The 24,737-nt window shown below is 41.0% G+C and overlaps 1 protein-coding gene and 1 pseudogene across 7 annotated transcripts in view; both read right to left on the bottom strand.

Annotated features, from left to right (window-relative positions):
• Positions 1-206: 206 nt before the first annotated feature.
• Positions 207-24,737, bottom strand: part of IRAG1 (inositol 1,4,5-triphosphate receptor associated 1) — a 127,787-nt gene continuing 103,256 nt past the window's right edge. For all 7 annotated transcript variants that reach the window (XM_059408246.1, XM_059408254.1, XM_059408270.1 and 4 more), the window contains 6 exons: positions 19,947-19,996; positions 19,305-19,412; positions 17,057-17,121; positions 8,097-8,216; positions 6,622-6,753; positions 207-1,589 (listed from right to left, as the gene is read on the bottom strand). In XM_059408246.1, the coding sequence (XP_059264229.1) occupies positions 1,346-1,589; positions 6,622-6,753; positions 8,097-8,216; positions 17,057-17,121; positions 19,305-19,412; positions 19,947-19,996 (719 nt within the window). In that variant the 3' untranslated portion in view covers positions 207-1,345. The remainder of the gene's footprint in view (positions 1,590-6,621; positions 6,754-8,096; positions 8,217-17,056; positions 17,122-19,304; positions 19,413-19,946; positions 19,997-24,737) is intronic.
• Positions 21,717-22,650, bottom strand: LOC132010916 (large ribosomal subunit protein uL23-like; annotated as a pseudogene).

The raw sequence follows: 24,737 nt of genomic DNA, 5'->3' as shown, positions 1-24,737 counted from the left end.
CCTTTTTTTTTTTTTTTTTTTTTGAGGTTTAAATGAATTAATACCTATATAATACCTAGAACAGTGCTTGGCTCACAGTAAGTTCTATGTAAGTGTTAGCAACAAAACAACATCAACAACAAAACAAAAACAAGAGCAGAACAACCACAATAAAAACCCACAAGAGACCAACACCCCCCCACCCTACACACACAACAGATGAGGGATGAATGAAAACAATGGCTTTAAATGTGGAGCAAGAAGTCAAATTGGAGGTGGGATGTGCTCCTTCAGTTTTATGCTAAACAATTGGGAATGCTCTGAAATATACTTAGGTTGGAAATCCCATTTGAACTAAAGCACTTAGGTGCGACTGCACATTTGCATGTGGGCACACAGGAGCTGAAAGCATACGGTGTCTCCTCCTTCACTTGAGAGGGTGGGTTAACTGCTCTCAATAGGAGAGGACAAATAGGGAATAGACTGTGTTGTACAACAACTTAGAATTAGCACTTGAAATGGAGACCAGCAAGTTCACTGTTGAAATCATGAGTTTTCAGTGTTTTTCAAACATCTTAAATCCATGTGGAGAGCTCATTGAACAGGTGCCTAGTGACTGCCCCACACCTAGTGAAAATTCTGTGGGTTGGCTTTATACAGAACACACAATGAGAGCACATGTTTGGAGGGTTGATGGCTTCATGCACATGCATGCTGTGTGTATGTATGTATGTGTTGTGTGTGTATACAGATGCATATATATTAACTCATATCTTCCCATTTCATTTTAAGCACTGGTCTAAATTCAGCCTAAATATTTTTCTGAGAAAACTTTCCTACTTCTGTAAAGAGAAACTCTTGGTTCCAAAGGGGAGAAGGGGAGGCTGGAGGAGAGTCAGTGAGGATGAGATAGGAAATGGGATGATATTCATGTTGTGACTCCAAATTCTGGGTCTGATCATCAGGGTGAGTGTTAGCCTGTGGACATAATTAATTCTTCTCTCTTCTGACTACAGAGAGGGAAAAAGGGGAGGGAGAGTGAGCTTCTTACTATCTCCTGCAGTGAAGGTGTTTTATTTTCCCCCGCCATCTGAGCTAGGGGCACATGAATTTCCCTTCTGTTCGAGTTCCTTGGTAAAGGTGACTTCATCCACAAGATGCTTTACGAGGGCAGTTTGGTTGATCTTCTGAGAACATCAGTTTTTGTGTATGCACAACTCCCACACGGGTGCTGAATGTGAAAGAACCCTGCTCATTTCCTGATGGGTTAGTGGCAGCATACCCACACCTGGCCTGAAACACTATGCTTGGGGAAAGGGCAGTCAGCTGTGTGCTGGAGCAGGGCACCCACTGGGTGTCAGGTTTCCTACTGCTCTGCAGGTTGCTCATGCTGGAGTCCTGAGCTCCACCATGAGTCCCTCTGGGCTGCTGAGCAAGTGGATCTCCCAAGGGGCCCATCAGCCTGCTCCACACAAGAGTTATAGGAATTGTAGAGCCCCAGTACAACAGTCAAGACCAGCATCACTGTGGCCATCATCCAGATGACTTGCCAGTGCTGACACAGTTTGGGATACATGACTTGTAAGAAATGAACCAATTCTTCAAGTTTGCTGTCAAATGAAAAAATAGGAGAAGGGTTTAGTATATTAGGAACATTAAAATTTTTCCCCAGGTGATTTTAATGCTACCAGTCCATAGCCTTGATATTGGGAGCTACGGGGCTAGAACCCTCCTTCTTCTTGTTTGATCATTCATTCAGTCATTCATACATGCCCTCATGTATTCATGAGATGTTCATTGGTACCTGAACTCTCTCTCAATCCCCAGGATACAAGGTTGGCTGACCCACACTCCCATGCATGAAGATGGGACCAGCATCTTTTCTGTACTTAGTGGTATTTAGTGATCAGTTCCAACTTATAATCTGTCCCCTGCCTTCATGTTCTGATGCATATTTTATTGTCTTCAGTTCCCTATCTGACTGCATTCAGAGTAGAAGAACTGTGCTAAACCCCTAGAAGACTCTCCATGTTCAAAGGTAAATGAAAAGGAGCCAGATCAACCTCAGGAGCTCACCTCAAACCATCCCAGGGGCAACCAGAGGACTAGTAGCCTCCAGCAACCTCTCAGTGGCTTAGTCTGATGTTTTCTCAACCCCAGTAATCTTCACTCTCTATTTTCCCTTCTTCCTTTTTCTTCCCTCTTCACTCTCCCTTTTTTTCTCTCTCTCCTTTCCTCTCCCCCGTCACCATTTTTTGGCTGCTTCATTCCCCTTTTCCCTCTTCCTTTCTTCCCAACTGCTTTTCAACTTTCCCCTCTCTCTTTGTAGCCTAGTGAAAAGACATTTGGTCATATGACCTTCTTTGCAGAGTCCATTCTTCTAGCTTTCTAGTGAAATCCTGGACACATTCACTAGGTTGGAATTTTTTCCTATTTCTAATCCCTAATCTATTCCCTAATCTATTTCTAATCTATTTTTTAAAATAATATAAAAAGTAAGGATACTGAGGATCACCAAATGGAGGAGGTGAGAAAAATGACAGGAGGGCTTTATGAAGATCTGGAGGCACACATAAACACTGTAATATGCAGGCCATTTGCTGAGAAGTAGACAGCTCTAATTTAGTTAGTAGAAAAAAGATTCCTTATGACTATTGGAAAGACTCAACAATACCTTCCTTGGAAAGGGACCAGAGGCTGAGAGTGCCTGCCTCGGATGCTAAGGTACCGATTGGTTTCTCGTTCTCATAGGAAGCATCTGATGGTTGTTTCAGGAACAGTTAGGCAAAGCAAAAAAGGGAGCACATTAGTTGAGGGGCAAATTAATTTCACAACTGTTGGGAAGGGACACCTTGGAAATGGAAGCTTATCTTCTTTCAGCCTTGTTTAGATTCTTTAGTTCTATTTAGATATAACTGGATGCTAAAATGCAGTCTTTCTTTGGGGCTGTGTCTCCATGCTTCAAAATAAGCTTCTAGAGTGGGGAGAATCCCACTGTCATCCCACTCTGAAGTGGAACTTAAGAGCAGGAGGTCAACATCTGGCTCTGTGACTTTTAGCTGGTCCCCCATTTATAGCCTATGAAGGAGTTAGAAATAGAATTAGATTAGAAAGAGAATCTTTGTAGAAATCAGCTTTTGATTTTTGACCTTCCATAAAGGAGAATGAGTTGGCTTCTCTCTCACATGGGCCTAGGGAAGAGGGGCTTCAGAGATGCTGCTTGGAGAGCTTGATATGTTGAGGCTTGGAGGACATAGTAGACTGGTGTGTGCCTCACACATGAGCAGTTAGAAGAGCAAGAATCTTGCTGACATGCTTGATAGCATCAGAGTGGTGGGACATGATATGGAAAGCTGTCCTTCTACCAATAGTGAGCCAAAGGGGCACATTTCACCTCAACTGGTTATAGTGAGGAGAAGGAGAGCTGACAGGGGGTGTCACAGATTCTGCCCAGAAATGCTACTTAGAAGCTGAACAGTGAAGGTATACTTCCAGTTGCCCAAGGATTGAGAGGGATTTTGAGCGACTAGTTGGGAGACATGCATTTGACCTCATAAAGGGACCAGCAGCTGAGAGGACCTGGGCAATGGTGTGTATGGTGGGAGATGGGAGGAGCGGTTTTCTCTAGAGGTCCCATAAAGCAACACACTAACTAAAGTCAGCAAGTCAACTTCAAACCCCTGCCAAGCCCTGCAGATTGCTCATCATACGATTCAACTAATACCTTCCCAACCCCTTCATCTCAACTCCCTTTCCTAGTGTTGATCCTAGAGAGGTCAGATGCTACACTGGTAAAACTGGAGAAGGTAGAAGTGCCAGTGGGATAGAGGGAAAGAAGCCACACTCCCCATGCCTACTATAAGCTTCTTTCCTGAAGCAGATGACCTGCAGGAAAAAAGAAGGATAAACTTTAAAAGTTCAGGTTTTTTACTATTTTAGAGAACTGACCATTTTAATTAATGAAATGAGATTATTCTTGGGACTTAAACATGACCAGAGGACTTCTGCTTTCTGAGAGTTACTGGAAAAGTAAAGGAATCAGCCTAATATTGTCTAAACTCCATAGAGCAGATTTGAATGGGCAGAAAAAGGGCTAAAGTTTTCTGTTGCACTTCGTGAGTCTCTCTTGTGTAATGTATTTCTTAATGTATTACTTAAAACATGTTGGGTTGATTCACCCAAAGTTCATTTTAAAAAATAAGCTGATCCTCCAGAAAGTAATACTTACAAGAGATTACATTATTATACAATTGACCCTTGAACAGCATGAGTTTGAATGTGCAGATCCACTTTAATGTAATTTTTTTCAGAAAATATAGTAGTGTAAATGTATTTTCTCCTCATAATTTTCTTAATAACATTTTCTTTTCTCTAGCTTAATGTATTATAAAAATACAGTACGCAATATATATAACATACGAGATATGTGTAACTGTTTATGTTATTGGTAAGGTTTCAGGTTACCAGTATACAATTAGTAAGTAAGTTTTTGAGGAGTCAAAAGTTATACTTAGATTTCTGACTGTGGTGGGTGGGTGCCCCTAATCCCCACATTGTTCAAGGGTCAACTGTACATTATTATAACAGAAGAGAAATTCAGACACAAAGACTCTGGTGTTTGATGTGGAATCTCTTAAATAAGGAGTCAGTTGCAGCAATGCCAAAATTTAATGGGGGAAAATCATGTTTGAGTGCGGGTGCCTGCAGGCAACTGTGTGTCTACAGAACTCAGGAATGAATGAGAAGATTGTCTGAAATTAAAGACAACAGGCTCTTAGGACCAACCTGGCTTTGGTGACAGAGGAGGGGACCCTGTCACTGTGAGCGAACAGTTCATATGTTAGCAGTGTCACTTATTATTGAGAAGATGATGCCTCACTACTGGGCCTGAAAAGGGAGAGCTACACTTGGAACAAGCACCCTTCTAAGTAAGGGCTGTGCTGATGTCTGGTATTCACCACCTGAGGTACAGGCATGTTCTCAAAATCAAAAAGTAAATCTGAGAGGATGCAAAGTTTAGGAGAGAGAATGAGGCTTCTCAGGATCAGCAGGACCAGGAGGATACTTTTGGACAATGGATGTGAAAGGCAGCCATTGTTATGTGCTGCTGACCAGGAGCTGGACAGGGAGCAATCCAGGCATAGCCTTACTTTCCCTGCGGTTTCACAAAATGGGAGGGAGCTGTTCTTAGCTGCTCAAATTTGAGATAGAATTAGCTAGATAAGGATTCCAGTCTTGTGCTTTGTAAACCAGACTGTTTATATTCCATGTACTCTGTTTAGTTCTCTTTTGTTCTTTCTCAGTACGTGGAAGTTTTAGAAGTTCTAGCCTGTCTTGGCTATATGAAAAGAAGCCAAAGAAAAAGCTGTTGTCCAGGTCTGGGCTTGACTGCATTAAAGGGGAGGAAGACAGTTATAGTGACCTCTAAAATATAAGAGCAGAGGACCCCCAAGAGGGAGGGAAGATGTAAGGAGAATAGGATTCAGCTGCTTGGAGTAGTGACTGTACTTTCATTGTTAAAACTTGGGGGTTCTTTCACTAGAAGAGGCAGTACATCCTAGCATAGGTTTGCTTTCAACAGTGAAGCATTTTCTCCAGCTCTCCTAGACCCTTTTTCCCTTGAACACTAGGGTTGACCCATGTAGGTTGAGACCTCTCTGGCTGAATCTTCCTCCAGCTGGGCTCTACTGGCTGTTCCTATGTGCTTTGAAGCATATCCCTCTCACCTCTAATCTTCATTTTATTACCTTATTCACTGCATGCATGTAATTTTGAGTCTGCTAGCCATGAGGCACAGACACATACCCTGTTTGAAGTTTTAACAGCTGATTAGAAAATTATTTTGGCTGGGGTCACACTGGGCTTCAAGATAGCCTGGGGGTCTAAAAACAAAGACTTTGGTGGTGTTCCAAGTTTTTTATAACCACATTTAAAAAAATCAAAATTAAAAACGAATAAGAGACAATAAGGCAGAATGTATGGAATTGAGGGTATGGTTAAAATCCAAGACACCCAATGAGGGCACAGATATGACAAAATGCAGAATGTATACTACCTTTATCTACATGTTATATATTTCCCCCTATTGAGGGAAAAAACACTTGAAATATAAAGTAAACTAAAAAAGAAAAGCCCAGATATTTCTAATCCAAGTGAAAATCCAAACTTATCTGGTCAGCATGGAACCTGTTGGAAATTCTCCTTTGCCAACAAGTTGAATTCTCCCCTACTTTCATATATTCTCTCTGCCCCTGTTCTTGTAATAAACCCCCTCTAGGGCTTTAGACCAGCTCCCTTGACCTTGGCTCTTGGCTCTTGGGGATAGCTGGGAAATGAGCTAACTGTGGCTGGGCTAGGGGGTACTCCAGTAAGGGCCCTTGTAGTTCCTCAGTTCCTACGAGCTCTTGATTGCTGTTGACCTCACTCTTAACCACCTCTGACCTCCCAGATCTTGCAAACATCTTCTTATTAACTATTTTGGCTCCTTCCTCTGCCTCCTCCCTCAACATGAGTGCCCTCCTTAGTTGCTGTTAGCTGTTCACTTGGGCCCCAGACCCACTGCTGCCCTGTAGTTGGCACCTCTAGGGATGTTGTGCAATTAAATGAATTGTGACCCATTTCAGCAATGGCAAGGGCTCCAACCTGCTTCTTTGGTCCTTTTCCTCTTCCTCAGTTTCTTCTGCCTCTTCAGCTTCTTCAGGGCTTTCACCCTTCTGTTCTTCCTCCTCCTTCAGGTCTTGAAGCTCTTGGGTCTTCTTTAGACCTTCCTGGTATCTGCAGGGCAAAAAGGAACAATTGAGTCTAAAAAGGCCAGGCACAGAGCATCCTTTCCTGAATTCTTAGAGGTGGGGACTCGAACACCTCCAATAATTATACACTTCCTGTGGTTCTACACAACAGGAAAAAGCTGGGAGGCTCTACTGAATCCCAAGGTGGCTCATGTCAGTACAATTTCCCCTCACTCCTCGGTCATCCTTCCTGTTTATATGTGAATGTGTGACAAAACTGACAGGGAAAAAATGTGAGTACAGAGTCCTGACTGGGTTCTTATCCTACAAAATGTTCAGCAGAGTGAAAAATCTGCTTTCTGTGTAACCTGGGTGCTTCAGGTTCTCACCTATAAAGTGGAAAGGATGGCATTTTGAAATACCCTATTTCACAGGGTATGTGAATGTTCTGAGGAAGTGCCAGGCATGTAGCTTGACCTAGGAAAGGTGACACCCATCACATTGGCTTGTTGGGAAGTTTTATGGAAGTGGCAGTCACATACTAGGCTTAGAAAAGTACTCAGTAAATGTTTACAAAGCCAATGGAGGTGTTTACTTCTGTGCATGCTTAGTATCAAAGATAGTTGTGGATGAAAAGACAGGCATCCCAAGAGATACCCTTCTGATGTCCTTTGCCCAGGATCAGTACTCTTTTTGCTTGTACTATAGCTGAATGTTTAAGACAAGCATAGTTTGGCTAGGACAACCTCACCATAGTATATACGGCTGCTACACAGAAGCCCACAGGTTCTATAATGGGAAGCTGTGTCTCCCTTAGGAGCTGTGGAGAAAGGAGAAGCTCAGGATGCTATGCCTGGTCAGAAATACTTTTCTACCAGTCTAGGGTTGGGCCCTGCTCAGTACTCTGTCCCCTTAGTGACTGACAATGAGCCAAAGGTGTTATCGAATCTCAATCAAAAAAGGGGACAGTTGGAAGTTGAGGGGGCCTCCAGTTTACAGAAGGAAGGGATGGCAGGGGCAGTTCTAAGAAGCAGGGTTACAGCTACTCCTGGGCATTGTTGATAGCAACATCACTCCTCTGAGCATGTGTCAGTAAGCCTCAGGCACCACCAAGAGGAATCCACCCAGGGGCTTTATTTCCAGACCATTCTGGGCAGTGGCATTCTGGTGGCAGTCTAATTATTGCCTAACCACACCCTCTCACCCTGCTTCCTCTTTTCCTTCCTGTGGAACAGTACTGTTCTTTCTTATGTAGTTCTTTACTGAGGTGAGGCGGTCCTAGGGCCACAGGTTGCTTCCTTAAATCCTCTTAAGAAACAGGAAAGGCCCGTGGGAAGGTATCTTCTGAGACCTACCAGGTGACCTCAGGGTGGATGAAGTCTGACTCACCCCTTGTTGTATGCTTCCTCCTCCATCCTGGCCTTGGTCTCCTGGCTAATCTCCTCCAGGCAACTCAAAGTCGGCATGGGAGCAGAGGCTTCAGAATCTGGGTCCCCATTTGTCTTTCCACTAGTGAGAAGAGGGAAGTACAGGGTGTCCTTTCAGCCAGATTGGGTGTCTGAAAACCGAACCATGTCTTTGGCCTGATTCCTTTTCGGAAGTGAGGAAACTCATTCTAGGCGGTGTTCATTTCAATCCTTCTACCCTGAGACAAGATTTTTCAAAGGCCCTGGTCCAAAAATCCTCCTCAGACCTCTAAACATCAAATACTATGCTAGCTCTCTTTTTCTTCATGCACCTAAATCCATCTTTATTCTTATTCCAGGAGATTCTATGAGTGGACAGGCAGCTGTTGGGAGCTCCATAGCACTAAGATGAGGAAGATGGAGGTGGGCCAAATGTTCAGTTGGAATCATTCCATTCCAGTAGTCCATCTTTTGCTCCATTCATTTAAGTATCTACTAAGTACTGACTAAGTCACAGGCACCTTATAATGTACTGGGAATACTTTAGATGATGAAAGAAACAGTCTTTGCCAACATGGAGCTTAGCAGGAGAGAATGCCCAAAAAGAGGAAAGAAAATAATATGTAGTTATTACAAATTGTGATAACTTTATTGAAAGAGATAAACTCTGTGCAATGCAGAAAGTAACAAGGGGAGAATCTACTTCGATTGAGTGGTTAGAAAAGACCTCTCTGAAGTGGTTTAACTGGAGCAAAGACCCGAAAGATGAAAAGTCAGCCATATCTGTAGCAGAGGGAAGATCATCCTAGGGGGAGGATGCAGATGTGTGAAGACCCTGAGACACAGAATATGCAGATATATTTGAGGAACTGAAAGAGGCAATGAAGCAGGAGTTAACTTCTGAACAAGGTAAATTTTCAATGCCAGTGAAATATCCAGATGGAGATGTCAATAGGTAGGTGGATACACCAAAGTGAGTTGGAGAAGAACTCTAGAGGCTAGAGATAACATTTGGCATCATCAGAATATGTATGACATTTAAAGCCAGGGGGATGGATAAGATTGTCTAGGGAAGACAGTATGAGGAAATAGGAAAAGAAGACCCAGGACCAAGCCCTGGACATCTCTGCCCTTAGCTCAGGTGAAGAAGAAACCTACAGAGGAGTAGAAGCCAGAAAGGTAGGAGGAAAACCAGGAGAATATGGACTCCTGGAACCCAAGAGAGGAGAGCATGTCAAGGAGGAGTTAATTGTATCACAGTTTCACTTCTGAGAGTCCAAGTCAGATGAGTACAGAGATCTATAGATTATTAGATTTGATAATACGAAGGTCAAGAGGAGCTCTGGTGAAATGGTGGGAGCCAAAGACAGATTAGAATGGACTTAGTAGAGAATGAGAGGCAAGAAAAAGAAGATCTAGACACAGTAATCTGACTGGAAAGGGAAGTAGAAAAGTGTGTTCTGGGATACATAGCTGAAGTGGAGGGATGAATGCACATTTGAATGTGGATAGAAATGATCCAGTAGAGGGGATGAAAGAAAGGGTTGACCAAAGAAACAAATTCTTTGAAAAGTGAAGTAGGGATAGAAAGGTGGAGAAATTGGAAGGGGAGGGGAACCATGAGAGATTCTGGACTCTGAAAAACAATCTGAGGGGTTTGAAGGGGTTGGGGGTGGGAGGTTGTGGTACCAGGTGGTGGGTATTATAGAGGGCATGGATTGCATGGAGCACTGGGTGTGTTGCAAAAATAATGAATACTGTTATGCTGAAAATAAATAAAAAATAAATTAAAAAAAAAGAAAGGTGGAAAAACTTCTCAGTGAGAACAAAGTGGGGATGGAGGTGAAGACGGTGGGTAGGAGATCTGGTGAAGGAAGAGGAGGGCTCCTATCTAATAGCATAAATTTTCTCTTTAAAATGGAAGACAAGATCATACGCTGAGAGTGAGTGGTAGATTACCCTAGGAAGGTTTGAGAAGAGAGGAGAAGGTGTGCATGAGTCATGTGAGAAGCAGGGAATCAAAAATGCTAGAAAATCATAGTAGGATAGCTAGGCATTTCTGGGAGTCCATCTGAAGTATGCAAGCATGAGTTTAAAGGAAGGATCCTGATGGCCATGCCTTCCCTGTAAATCCTGCAGCCCACCTAAGGTGTCTGACATCTCACTGGGAGTCATGCCATGGAAGAGCCCTTGAACAAGGCAAAACAGTGAGAGAAGCTTTTCACCCAGGACTCTGAAAGACTGTAGCTGCTACCCTCTACAACCACTCAGATAGGCTCTATCAGTGAGCCTTATATTTTCTCTTTCTTGGCATCAGCTTCTCATCCCTTAGTTTTTCCTCAGACCTTGTAAAATTTACATTTCATCAGGCTGGAAACCAAAACCCATTGTGAACAAGAAAGATAACACTCTAAAAATATCAGCTATTCATAACATTTCTTCTTTTGCAAATTATATTATCCACTCCCTTCCATGTGGCCTTTGCCTAATGTGCGGTTTCCTATTTGTCCAAATGATTGGAACAGAGCAGAAAAACATTGCTACAGCCCAGGGTAGGGAAGCAATTCTTTAATGAAGTACATTTCTATGTTAGAAATGAAATACTGGTATCAGGCTTTTAGTTTCTTTTATCTATAGCTGATAACCTAAGAGGTTAGTGACAAATAGTATGGAGGATGACAGTGGAGTATAGAGGAAAAGAACCTGCCTGAGGCAAACTAGGGTTCAAATTCCAGCTGCAGTGCATGCAAATTCTTAACCCTTCCTGAACTTTAGATTCCCAATTGTAAAATGAGGGTAATAATATGGACCTGATGATGGTAGTGTAGGAATTAATGAAAAATATAAGTAAATGTTTTGGAATATAGTACTCAACAAATGATGTTCATCACTATCAGTTATGTTGGGGAGCAATCTGAGGTTCTTCCAAACCTGATCCATAAAAAAAATTCAAGCTAATAAATTACCAGGTGGTTATTTATATCTTTAAAGGAGAACTTGGTTTATATTATTCTGACACTTCAGAATCAGAAGAACCGAACTTTCACTATCCTCAGGTCACCACCGCTCTCTAGAGACTAAAACATTTCCCTTATAGAGCTATTTCAGTGGCCCCTTAACATAAGGATCTTCTGTCCAGGGTCCAACTGTCCCAGGTTGTGTTGATCACCTTGTCCAACGCACTCACCAATGGGGCTTCAGTTCTTAAAGTGCTTTTACATATATTACCTCACTTGACCCTCCCAATGATAAGAAGAGCTAATATTTATCTTATGTATCAGACTCTGTGGTAAGATTTCACTTAACACTCATGAATCACCCATGAGATAGGCAATACTATTGTGGTCAAGTTAACCACAAGTCAAGGCCCAGAGAGGTTAAATAACCAGCCCAAGATTACACAATCTATGTGTGATCGAGTTTGGCTTTGACCGTGTGCAGTCTGACACTTGCCCATGCTCTTGACTGCACTAACTGCCACCCAGGCAGGGTGTTATCCCATCTGTGAGACGAGAAACCCAAGCTCAGATTGATTAGGTGACTTGCCTAAGTTCACATTATTGATATGTAGTGGGCCTGGCTGGGATTCTCATGGTCTTCTAAATTCATGTCAAGATGCATTTTTCACATTTCCTTGAACCCTCCCTTTCAATAGAAGTCTTTTTCTGGGGCTCTGAGTGGTATGGGGCTCCAGGGTATCTGCTGAGTGAAGCCATTCTGGCCGCTCAGCTGGGCCATGGCTTATGATGCTGTCTTCTTGTAAAGGGTACTTAATTTAGAATGTAAAGTAGGCTGAGACAGCCTTTGGTTTAATACTAGAAGTAGGGGACACATAATCTGTAAAATATTTGCTGTTATCTCCTGATCCCTAGACTGAGCTAATAGTTCCTTATATATATTTCTAACTACCTGGAAGCTTCTTGTTGTGTATCTTTAAGACTCAGCTCAAATACCTTCTCCTCTGTGGAATATTTGCCAGTGTTCTCCCCACTCCCACATCTTCTGTTTAAAGTTGATCACTTCTTCCCATCATGTCCTCATTGCACTCCTCATTTCAGCCTAACTCTGAGAGAGCGCATTTTTATGTTTTATATACCTAACCGTCCTTCCATGACTGCGATCATAGAGAGAGACTGCTTGAGTTATGATGATGCTTAGCATAAAGTAAGTGCTTTAAGTGTTGGCTGAGTTGCACTGACTTTACTATGGCTTATCCAGTCTGCCTATTAATTTTGTGAAGTGAGCAGGCCCTTTCTGTAAATGGCTATTTCCTGAGGACCCAGTGTTTGGGTTGAGCTACAGGAATCCCTATTCATGGCTATAAACATGGAGCTGAGCACAGCCTGTGCCCACCCTAGAAACTTCTGGGCCAAACACAGATGGATCTTGGCATCTATTCCCAGCCTGAAATCTTGCATGCTTCTTTCTGGGATGATTCATTAAAATGAAGTTCATTGTTTTCTCATGTCCACCAGGTCAAAATTGTTTGTCATTGTGCTTAGTTCTAATTAATGTGAGGGGTCCTTCAGTCAAAATGTATTGTTTAATTGGGAGCTATGTTAGAGTCTATTTTTTCCCATGTGGTAAACAATATTTGAAAGTGACTGCAATTCTTTCTAGTAGACAGATCTTACCTTTTTGGGTTCAGTGATGTCTCTAAACCACTCCCATTTCCTTGAACCCCTCAGAGAAGTCCAGTCCAGGGGAACTGAGCTAGAAGACCTTCCTTACTCGTGTTACTCAGTCTCACATGCCTGGGATACACTGCTAGTTGATGGAGGGCTAATTAATTCCAGAATATCAGCAAAGGGGAGTTATTTGCTATAAATATTTGACATCATACAAAGCCTTGAAGCAGTTTACCCTGGCTGCTTCAAAAATGTAGGAAAATCGTGGATGGAACTAGAGGGTATTATGCTTAGCGAAATAAGTCAATCAGAGAAATGCGATCTCCCTGATATGAGGAAGAGGAGATGCAACATGGGGGGTTAGGAGGGTAGGAGAAGAATAAATGAAACAAGATGGGATCGGGAGGAAGACAAACCATAAGTGACTCTTAATCTCACAAAACAAACTGAGGGTTGCTGGGGGGAGGGGGTCAGGAGAGGGGGGTGAGGTTATGGACATTGGGGAGGGTACGCGCTATGGTGAGTGCTGTGAAGTGTGTAAACCTGGCGATTCACAGACCTGTACCCCTGGGGATAAAAACACATTATATGTTTATAAAAAAAATGAAAAAGTAGGAAAATGGTTATTTTAGAGATTATAGTGAAAATTTCTCAGTGATATATCATTAAATTGCCCCTTTTATGAAACCAATACTGTGCATCATTCACATCCATGGCTTTGCTAATTCCCCAGTGCACTGTTCTGTGTACACATGCTGCTCCCATCCCACACTCTGCTTCATGGCCAACCATAAAGGTCAACAGGTCATTCAAAATAGTTCATAAGACTTCTTATAAAAATAGCGCTTAAATGCATCCTCTTGTCTCCAGTCATACTGCACTTGTTTCCTTTCTTCTAGTTGGAGTGTCTATTAAGAAGCTAAGAGCATAAGTTCTGTTCCTCACTACTGTGTAACCTCAGGCAAGTCATTTCTCTGAGTTGCAGTTTCCACATCTATAAGAAAGCGATGTTAATATTTAATATTAGTAGTTAATATTGATATTAATACCTACCTCTTGGGTATGTTATAAGGATTAAATGAAATCATTAATGTAAAGCAATTAGAACAGGACTTGGTCTGAAGCAAGCATACTGTAAATAATAGTAGTAAGTATCACTATCATCTTATTATTATTTCTTGACCACTCCATACTTCCTTGCTTCAGAGCCTGGAATGTTGTTAACCTCCAGTTCACCTGGTTAAACTATGTAATGTTCAGGTTTCATTTTATTTTTATTTATTTATTTTTAAATATTCTACTTATTTATTTGTCAGAGAAAGAGAGAGAAAGAGAGTACAAGCAGGGGGAGCAACAGGCAGAGGGAGAAGCAGGCTCCTCACTGAGCCAGGAGACCAATGCAAGACTTGATCCCAGAATCCTGGGATCATGACCTAAACCAAAATCAGATGCTTAACTGACTGAGCCACCCAGGTGTCTCTCAGGTTTCACTTTAAAAGTAAATTCCTAGAGGAAATATTTTCTGAGGCTCCCCTCCCCCACCTACACCCAGTCTGGGTTAAGGTACTCATTTTCTTCTCTCCTACTGCTTTAGCAAACTATACTTCCTTATGCTATCATCCATCACATTGTATTGTAATGGGCTGTTTCCCATCTGCCTTTTCCATTACACTGTGAACTCCTGAGTGTATTCTAGATACCTATACCTTGGTGATTAATTGTTGAAGGAATGAGAGAATAAGTCTATAAATAGCTCTTTTCCTACTTACGGAATTCATCATGAGCTTTATTCTGCTTTAATCCTTAAGATTAACTTCAAATATTACTCTGCATATTTTCCTATAATTCTAAATATCCCTAAACCTAGACCTAAATATTCCTTGAGTGAAGAACAATTTACTATGAAGTGACCTCAACAGCAACACTCAGAATTCTCTCAAATCACCTTGGGCAATCAGCCCTCAGGTATATGCTTGAGAACTAGCCATAGGTAATTTGATCTTCTGATCATCTTTCACATGCTTAGCCATTTCCCTTCCTGCCTAGTCATCATATGCTTAGGGAAATCTGAAATCACTTTAAATCTAGCTAAATATAACAATTTTTTCTCCTTAACAGTATGGAGAAGGTAGCTAGAATTTATTGTACTTGTATTAAAACAAGATATGAATTTATTTTAATTCACAGATTGTCTCTTGGCAATCTATTAATATTTCCAGTTTCATGAATTCAGATGAAAGTCACTTAGCGCCTTTCATAAATCCAGGAGGGAAGAAGCAACTGTTAGTTAGAATCCTCCTCTTTTGAATATGTCCTCCCCCTTTTGCAGCCATTTTTATAGGCTGGGTGCATTCCCAATAGGCAAGTCAGCCACAGCATGGGAAGTATATCATGGTGGTCCCTCTGGGTAGAAAAAAGTGAGCTACAGATACCTTCCTTGAGCTTATTCCTTGACTTGTCTCAATCCTCACTCTGTCCCTGTCTCTCCTGCTTCTAAACTCTTGGAATGGTGATGCCATTATTGATCCTCATTCATTGTCACTTCTGATTTGGGGCCAATGCTTGCTGTCCTTAATTTTGTATCTCATTCTCTCCTACCAAGGATAACTCAGGTTCTTGATAATCTCCACTGTCTGAGAGGGAAGCTCTCAGCTGGCATGAGCAATAGTTCTATAGAGCCCAGGCCCAGCTCCATCATGATTAGTCTTTTTCAAAGAGTAAGGACAGAGATTGTTGTCCTTGATTGCTTCTGTAGGCCAAGAATAGAGGATGGGGCCTTGTTGGGGGCCTTTTTGAAGAAAGGGTTTGTGCATCCAAAGGCAGAATTAGAAGGGAGACTTTTAGCATGCTTTTCACTCAGGGCAACAAGTAAACATCACTGGAGAGATTCAGAGATCATGGAGTAGACATTATGGCTCTAAGGATTGATATGTCTTTGTAATCTTGGTTACTTCCACATGGTTTTTAGTTTGTACCCTTTACAATTTCTTTGTAATGCTTGAAAAAAGTAAGGAAACAAAGATAGAAACAAAAATGTCCTACACAACACAAAGGACCTTGAAGCTTTCACAGAGTGAGGTGTCCAAGTAAGGAGTTCTAGACAAACTTCAAGACTAAAGTGGGTGAGTCAGTGAGTGATAGGTGGGTGGTTGGGTATACTGAGAGGTGAGTTAAACAGGCTGAGTCGGCAGGGGTGGGGATGGAGAGCTTGGGAGATTGTCTCTACTGAAAAGGGACCCACATAGAGTTTCCTGGTCAGGTCAAACAAAACTATTCTAACAACAATGAAAAATGGAGGGCTAAAGCTGTCTTAAGGCAAAGAAGAAGGAAGAATAAAGGTGTATGTTCTACCAAGTGAGAAAAGACACAAGGTGAAAGTTCCGAGAGGTGACAGCTGTGATCCAGATGTTTCCCAGCAAGCAAATGAAAAAATTTGAAAAGCAAGTTATAAACTCTTCTGAGTATAAAAACAGCCTGCCTTGCTCTGGCTGAGGATGAAAAGACCTACAAATTGCACAGATGCCTAGAACAATTAGGCATGGCAGACACTATTTATTGCCACTCCAGTACTCAATCTCCTGCCTGTTTCCTTACAAGATTATAATTTTGCTCAGGAATTTACTCTTCTTCAGTGTATCACTTTGCTTCATGGGAAGCTGACCATCTGTCCCCATCTCCAGGGTACAGTGTAAACCCATGATGACAATCCCATTTCCAAAGTCTGTGTTTGATTTAGAAAAGAATTACATTCCAAATTTACTAACAAGATAAGGAAGTCTAAAAAAAAAAGTTTCTGGGTTTGTTCATAAAAAAGAAGCATGGGAAGAGATAGCCCTCTTCTAAATACTTCATGTCTGGATAGAATACTTGAAAATAGTAGCCATTTGCCACAAGCTGCTGATAAAGTCAACATACAAAGTGAGCAGAAGCAAGCAAGGAAATCGTAGAGGCCGAGCTGGGGCCTTGATATACTATACCTGGGAAAGCCCTACCTCTGAACTTACTATTTAAGCCCCTTCGAGTTGGGGATTTCTTGTATCTGTAGCCCAAAGAATCCTAACCAACAGAGAAGGTGTCTCTCTCCTCTAGGCTCTTCTGAGATTGAGGTACACTTGGACTCAGCCGTAGCATCTTCCTGGTCCAGACAGCAAACTGACTCTGAAATCTTTGTGGGTCTCAGAGTCCCTCTTATTTCCTTCCCTTAGAACTTAATTTGCTTTCCATCACATTTTGGGAGTGAGGATGGGAGGGAAAGTGACTTAGGGATAGTTTTCTCAGAGATCCCCAAAGTTAAGAGGAAGATAAACCAACTTACTTTTCCAAAAGTGCAGGCAGTGCTGAGGTGACCGGTAGGTTGCCTTTCCCATTGGGTGATTCTGACTAGATGAAAAACAGGAGACAGACAATTGAAGATGGGCTAGGAAGGAAGCAGTCAGAGCTGCTACGTTTCTAATGATACGGGGAGGGGACTGCTGCTCTCTCAGCTCTTCTCCCACCACCATGGTTTCTGATCTGCTTCTGAACCCAGGCGTGGGGCCTTCCCTGTCATCCATTCCTTAGTGCCCCTTGAGGCCCATACAGCTTGCACCTTTTCCTTCCCCTCTTAAGTTTCCCCGAGTGAAGAATTTGTATTTTGACGCCCTATTCTTGAGCAGAGCCTCAGTTTTTCCTCAGTCCCAGGTTTACTGACTTGGACTAAATACCAGCAGACCTCCTAGCAAACATAAGCCCATCTCTGCCTTCGAGCTGTAGCTCCAAACATAATCCTCAGGAGAAGCCTGTCATTATTAAAACCCCAAGCCATAAGAAATGTCTTTATAATAAATTATATAAATATAATATGTAATGTTATATTTATAAATATAATATATAAGTATAAAAAATAAACAATGAGGTACTTTTTTTTTTTTTTTTAATAACAGATTTGGTTTAAGAAATGGATCTCAATTCTGGCTGTACCTTAGCATCACTTAGAATCACCGATCCAATTCAGAATCTTGGGGTGAAGCCTGAGCAATGTTTTAGAAGTAACTTGTGTGATTTTAATGTATATCCCTGGTTGCCAATTTTTAGTCTAAAGGAATATACAGTTGACCCTTGAGCAACACGGGTTTGAACTATGTAGGTCTACTTATATACGGATTTTAAATATAGTACAATACTATAAATGTATTTTCTCTTCCTTATGATTTTCTTTTCTTTAACTTGCTTTATCATAAGAATACAATATATAATACATATAACATGCAAAATATGTATTAATTGACATGTTATTGGTACGTTTTCTGATCATCAGAAGTTTTGGGGGAGTCAAAAGTTATATGCAGATTTTCAGCTGCCTGGGGGTGGGTGCCCCTAACCCTTGCATTGTTCAAGAGCCAACTGCATATTTGAAAATAATATTCTTATATGTAGCATAGTACTGGAAATAGATCTATCAAACATACTAGCTAGCCCTTCCTAAGCTCCTTCAAAAAATTTTTTTTAAATTGGCTTGTTTTAGTGAGTGATTTGGGAATTTAGGATAATTTCATAGATGATTGAAAAAGAGGTGAAAGAAGCTATTGCTACCTACTGGAACAATAGAGCTTGAATCTACCTTACCTATTGCTTACACAATCAGATTGGCTTATAGAGTAGTGCTGCTCCTGGACAGAGAATAGAGAAGTAACTGAAGAAAGAATTAGAAAAGTTTTAAATAATATTAACCAGATCCACAAAAGACTGGGATGTAGAAAATATTCTGCTATATAGGAACCAGGTATGTTTAAAATAATTGAAATGAAAATTTTATTCTGATTATTGGTGATAGATTATTATAGAAATATAAAAATGCATCAGGAAGAAAATAAAAATCACCCGTGGCTTTACCATTGCCCAGAGATAACTATTAATAGTTTTACGTATATTCTTCCAGAATTTGCTATGTCTACACATAGAAAAAATACTCTTCAAAAAAACCCTACAAAACAATTCTACTGTATATATTGTTTTTAATTCCTTTTTATTAATAATAAATTATGGACATATTTCATGTTATTTTTAACAACTGCACAGAAAGCCCTTTTTAGGGCTGTCTATATTTAACCAAGCTCTTATTAATGGGCAGTCTAGTAGTTTCATTTCTAAATGCTGCAATGAATCGATGCAGGGTAACAGTGGGTTTAAGAATTCAGGCCCTGGAATCAGAAACCCTACAGTTAAAAGCTCAGCCCTACCACTTACTATACAATGCAACCTTCAGATATTTAAATCCATTGCAGAGTGGGAACAAAACCCACTAAACCCATCTTGGAGGATTTTGGTTTAAGCATGGAAGGAGATAACATTTTCAAAGAACAGTCTTTGAGATGCCAGCACCTTTCTCAAGGATACGGAGTCTTCTCAGGGCAATGGAAGACATGGGGGCCTGGTCTATACTGAGCTTTTTTGAGCCCATATTCCAAAATCTGTGCTGGGAATTTCATCTCCTTGTTGACCCTGCCCCCACCTGGGTTACCCCATAGTAGTGAGTCTGAGGGAGAGGTTGAAAAGGGTTGGGAGGTAGGCATCATCATACTCACCATGGTGGGTAAGGACGGGATGGGTGATGAGCTGGGAGTTTGGCTGGCAATGTTCAGGGCATTAAACTTGGGAACCACTGCAACACTGACCCTCCGGCGGGGCATGTTCTGTGGGAAAAGAAGTGACCAGGCCCACTGTCAGGGAGGCAGCAGCCACAGTTCAGAAAGGTCTGGAAAATGCCTACTAGTTTCTGATGCTATAATTACATTCACTGTATATTTTGGTTTGGGGTTAGTGATGGTGTTGAGGGTTCATGTGAAAAAATTGGCCAGAGTTGACCCAAGTTTTCTGTTAGTGGTGAGTGATTTCTCAAAATGTTCTTATTTTAGCTTATAGCTGAAAAAATTTGAACAGAAATGACTCCCAGGCTCTGGGTAACACCCTGGAAAGTATATGAAAAGGATAGGACTACACCAAGATTTATGCATCATTCCATGTTCATTTGGGGGATGGTATGATCAGGGAAACCATGAATAAGGGAAGGCTGAAGGATGAACTAGCAAGTGTGGTAAGTCAAATTAGAGAATCTGTCTAGAGGTTCTCTTGACACCTGTGGATTCAAGGATGAATGGCTTTCTGGTGACTATGGAAACTTCTGTTGGAATCCCAGGGGAGCCCTGGTATTCCTTGAAAGTGCATACCTTTCCCAGTGTGAGGGACATGGATCGCGCTGTTCGAGGGACCCCATCTTCTGCAGCAAGAAGGAAAAGAGAAGAGAACTCAGGTAAGTTTTCAGAGTAGGCTCCAACAAAAAATGGGTATCCCAAAACTAAGCTGAGATAGTGATTCATCAGAACTGACCCTCAAGTGTTAGTCCAAGAGCCTAGGTGTTGGGAACACTAAGTTTCCCACTATCCCCTGAGACAATTATCTGCAAAGTGGGCTTTCTGTACAGAACTTTTATCTTAACTCCTCTGTGCACTATGAAAAGCCCATCTTGGACCTCATATCCACTGCACAGTCTCTGGTTATACCCTGGAGAGTGTGCAAAAAACTACTTGTAGCAATACCAAGGCTTATTGGGTCATTTCTTGCTCATTTAAGAGATGTACAGTCAGGGAAATTATGAGCAGGGAAGGTACAGTATAAGTAGAGAATGGAAACTTGTTGACAGAATGGTTTCAATAAGTCATCTATAAAACAATTTGGAACAAAGGAAACCAACACCCTGGGATTTTAATCTCCTTTATGCATACATTAAGTGATATAGTTTATATAAAATGTTTTGCAACAAAGAATACATTATATATTAATAAAGAAATTTTGTACCACATCTGGATAATACTGCCACCCGAAAACACCAATATGTACAAAGAAAGGTTTTTAAAAGCTCAGTTTCAGTTTGATTAATATCATTTGGCTTATATATCTATTTATCCTTCTTATCCATGTATATTAGATGTGTTTCTTAAGAAACCCATAGCTAGCAGCGCCTGGGTGGCTCAGTTGTTAAGCGTCTGCCTTCGGCTCATGTCATGATCCCAGGGTCCTGGGACAGAGCCTCGCATCGGGCTCTCTGCCCAATGGGAGGTCTGCTTCTCCCTCTCACATTCCCCCTGCTTGTGTTCCCTCTCTTGCTGTGTCTTCTATCAAATAAATAAATAAAATCTTTAAAAAGAAAGAAAGAAACACATGGCTAATTTTTCCCTTTTTATTTATCTCACTTCATTGATTTTTTTCCCCTTCCCACCCTGCACATTGGTTTAGAAGTTGCACATTTTAATTCTAATCTTCAATTTTTTACACTAAACTACAAATTTTTATTTGCTTTGCTTAAAACCATATAGGAATCGCCAATCTTTTATTTACTTTTAAAAATTTATTTAATTTTATTTATTCTTTTATTATGTTCAGCTAGCCACTGTATAGTGTATAATTAGTTTTTGATGCAGTGTTCAGTGATTCATTAATTAAGTATAACACCCAGTGCTCATCACAGCATGTGCCCTCCTTAATACCCAACACCCTGTTACCCCTTTCCCCTATCCGCCTCCCCTCGGAAACCCCCAGATTGTTTCTCAGGGTCCATAGTCTCTAATGGTTCATCTCATTCTCTGATTTCTCCCCCTTTGGATATCCCTCCCTTCCCCTATGGTTCTCCATGCTATTGTTCATGTTCGACATATGAGTGAAACCATATGATAATTGTCTTTCTCTGCTTGACTTACTTCACTTAACATAATCCCCTCCAGTTCCATCCATGTCAGTACAAATGGTGGGTATTTTTCCTTTCTGATGGCTGAGTAGTATTTCATTGTTATTATTTAGTTCTAATCTTTAACGTGCCCACTTAAATTTGTGCTATGTTATGTGACTTTAAATTTTAAATTAATCAAGATTTCTATTTTTTTCTTAATGAAACCTTAAAACAATAACTCCCTTGAATCTCAGATTATATTGCTTTTCAGTATTTTTGTTTCACTTTGTTTTGGTAATCCCATGTTATTATGACTGTTGTTTTATATAGTAAATGCTTATTTAGATTTACCCACATTTATAAATGTCTGATCATTCCTTCTTGCATCCTACTCTTTTTTTAAAAGATTTTATTTATTTATTTGACAGAGAGAGAGATCACAAGTAGGCAGAGAGTCAGACAGAGAGAGGAAGAGAGAGAAGCAGGCTCCCTGCTGAGTAAAGAGCCCGATGCGGGGCTCGATCCCAGGACCCTGAGATCATGACCTGAGCCGAATGCAGTGGCTTAATCCACTGAGCCACCCAGGTGCCCCATCTTTTTTTTTTTTTTTTTATCTTAATTCCCCACCCCCAAGTCCATCCTTACTTGTTCTTTTGGCAAGGATTTTTTTTTTTTTTCTATCATGAAAAAACTGTATTTAGATTTAGCCAGCTGGACTCAGTTTAGATGATCCCAATTTTGTTGGCAACATCCAAAGCATCATAGTCAGGGGCCAGCTGAACTTATGCCTTCTTCTCTCCATCAGGCCTGATTCCGGTGTTGACCTTGGCTACATCAATGTCATAGAGCTTCTTCACAGCCTGTTTGATCTGGTGCTTGTTGGCCTTGACATCCACAATGAACACAACTGTGTTGTTGTCTTCTATTTTCTTCATGGCTGACTCAGTAGTCAGGGGGAACTTGAGGATGGCATAGTGGTCAAGCTTGTTTCTCCTGGGGGCGCTCTTTCGAGGGTATTTGGGTTGCCTTCGGAGATGCAGAGTCTTGGGTCGTCGGAACGTAGGTGATGTGCGGATCTTCTTTTTTTTTGTGACTGTGGATGCATTTCGGCACCACTTTCTTGGCTTTCAAAGCCTTTGCTTTGGCGCGGCTTTGGGAGGGGCAGGGGCTTCCTTCTTAGCTTTCGGCGCCATCTTCATAAAAGGTTGGCAAGGATTTTTGAGAGGTAAATTTTCTCAGTTCTCAAAATATTTTTATCTAGACTTCAAGCTTGCGTCATAGTTTAGTTGGTTATATTTTCTCTAGGTTGACAGTTATTTTTTTCACAGCTGCTTGAAGACTTTAACGTCATTCTTTTTTTAATTCAGTTAATTAACATATAGTGTATTGTTAGTTTCAGAAGTAGAGTTCAGTGGTTCATCAGTCTTATTATAATACCTGGTGCTTATTACATCATGTGTCCCCCTTAATGTCCATCATCCAGTTATCCCATTCCCCTACCCCACTTCATTGTCTTTTGGTCCTACTATTGCTATTGAGAATTATCAGTCTTTTGTAAATCCTCTCTCCTCTCTCTCTGGTTACTTTTAAAGTTTTCACTTTGCTTCGATGTGTTTTTATTTCTTCTTGGAATTCACTGTTCTTTCTGAATCCAATGATTCATGTCTGTCTTTAGTTTGGGCAAATTCTCAGATTTTGGAAAATCTTTTTGAGTATTTTCTCTTTCCCTCCTCTTGTAGATCTGCTAATAGATGCATTTGGAACTTTCTCATTTTATACTCTGTACCCATATCTTATAATACAATATTTTCTTTCATATTTTTAATCAGTTTATCCCTCTGAACTGCATTTTAGGCAACTTCTGAAAATCTACCTTCAGTTAACTAAATTTTCCCCTCAACTGTGCCCAATCTGATTTAAATGTTATACCAGTAAGCTAGGTTATGCTTATTAATAAACAGCCCCATAAAAAACAGCCCCAAAGTTTTAGTCACTTATGACAATAAAGATTTAGTTCTTCCTTATGTTACATGTCCATTCTGGAGCAGTGATGATTGTCATCTGAAGAGGAAGAAACATGTAATTCACACACTAGTTCGTTCGTTCGTTCCTTCCTTCCTTCCTAAGATTTTATTTATTTGAGAGAAAGAGAGAGAGAGAGCACAAGCAGGGGGCCAGCAGAGGGAGAGGGAGAAGCAGACTCACTGCTGAGCAGGGAGCCCAATGATGGGGTTGATCATGACCTGAGCTGAGGCAGAGTCTTAACCAACTGAACCACCCACTGCACACTAGTTTTTTAAAGGCCTCAACTCAAAGGCCTTCTGCTCACATTTTATTTGCCAAATCACATGGCATCACCTAACTTCAAGGGAATAGAGAAGTGTGCCTGAAAGGAGAAATTTGGAATCTCCACTAGAATAATTGCCACCACTATAGTACCTACCACACCTAAACTACTGAGTTTTTAATTTTCATGATTCTGTTCCTCATTTCTAGTTCTATTTTATTCTTTTTTGATAACTGTATTTTATTCTCATGTTTTGATTCATTGTTTGATGCCTTTAGTAGTTTTTTTTTTTTAATTTTTTATTTTTTATAAACATATATTTTTATCCCCAGGGGTACAGGTCTGTGAATCACCAGGTTTACACACTTCACAGCACTCACCAAATCACATACCCTCCCCAATGTCCATAATCCCACCCCCTTCTCCCAAACCCCCTCCCCCCGGCAACCCTCAGTTTGTTTTGTGAGATTAAGAGTCACTTATGGTTTGTCTCCCTCCCAATCCCATCTTGTTTCATTTATTCTTCTACCCACTTAATCCTCCATGTTGCATCACCACTTCCTCATATCAGGGAGATCATATGATAGTTGTCTTTCTCTGCTTGACTTATTTCGCTAAGCATGATACGCTCTAGTTCCATCCATGTTGTTGCAAATGGCAAGATTTCATTTCTTTTGATGGCTGCATAGTATTCCATTGTGTATATATACCACATCTTCTTGATCCATTCATCTGTTGATGGACATCTAGGTTCTTTCCATAGTTTGGCTATTGTGGACATTGCTGCTATAAACATTCGGGTGCATGTGTCCCTTTGGATCACTACATTTGTATCTTTAGGGTAAATACCCAATAGTGCAATTGCTGGGTCATAGGGCAGTTCTATTTTCAACATTTTGAGGAACCTCCATGCTGTTTTCCAGAGTGGCTGCACCAGCTTGCATTCCCACCAACAGTGTAGGAGGGTTCCCCTTTCTCCGCATCCTCGCCAGCATCTGTCATTTCCTG

This window comes from Mustela nigripes, chromosome 1 (assembly GCF_022355385.1).
Source record: "Mustela nigripes isolate SB6536 chromosome 1, MUSNIG.SB6536, whole genome shotgun sequence".
Taxonomy (NCBI): domain Eukaryota; kingdom Metazoa; phylum Chordata; class Mammalia; order Carnivora; family Mustelidae; genus Mustela; species Mustela nigripes.
Note: the sequence above shows the minus strand (reverse complement) of the source record. Positions and strands in the feature narration are given on the sequence as shown.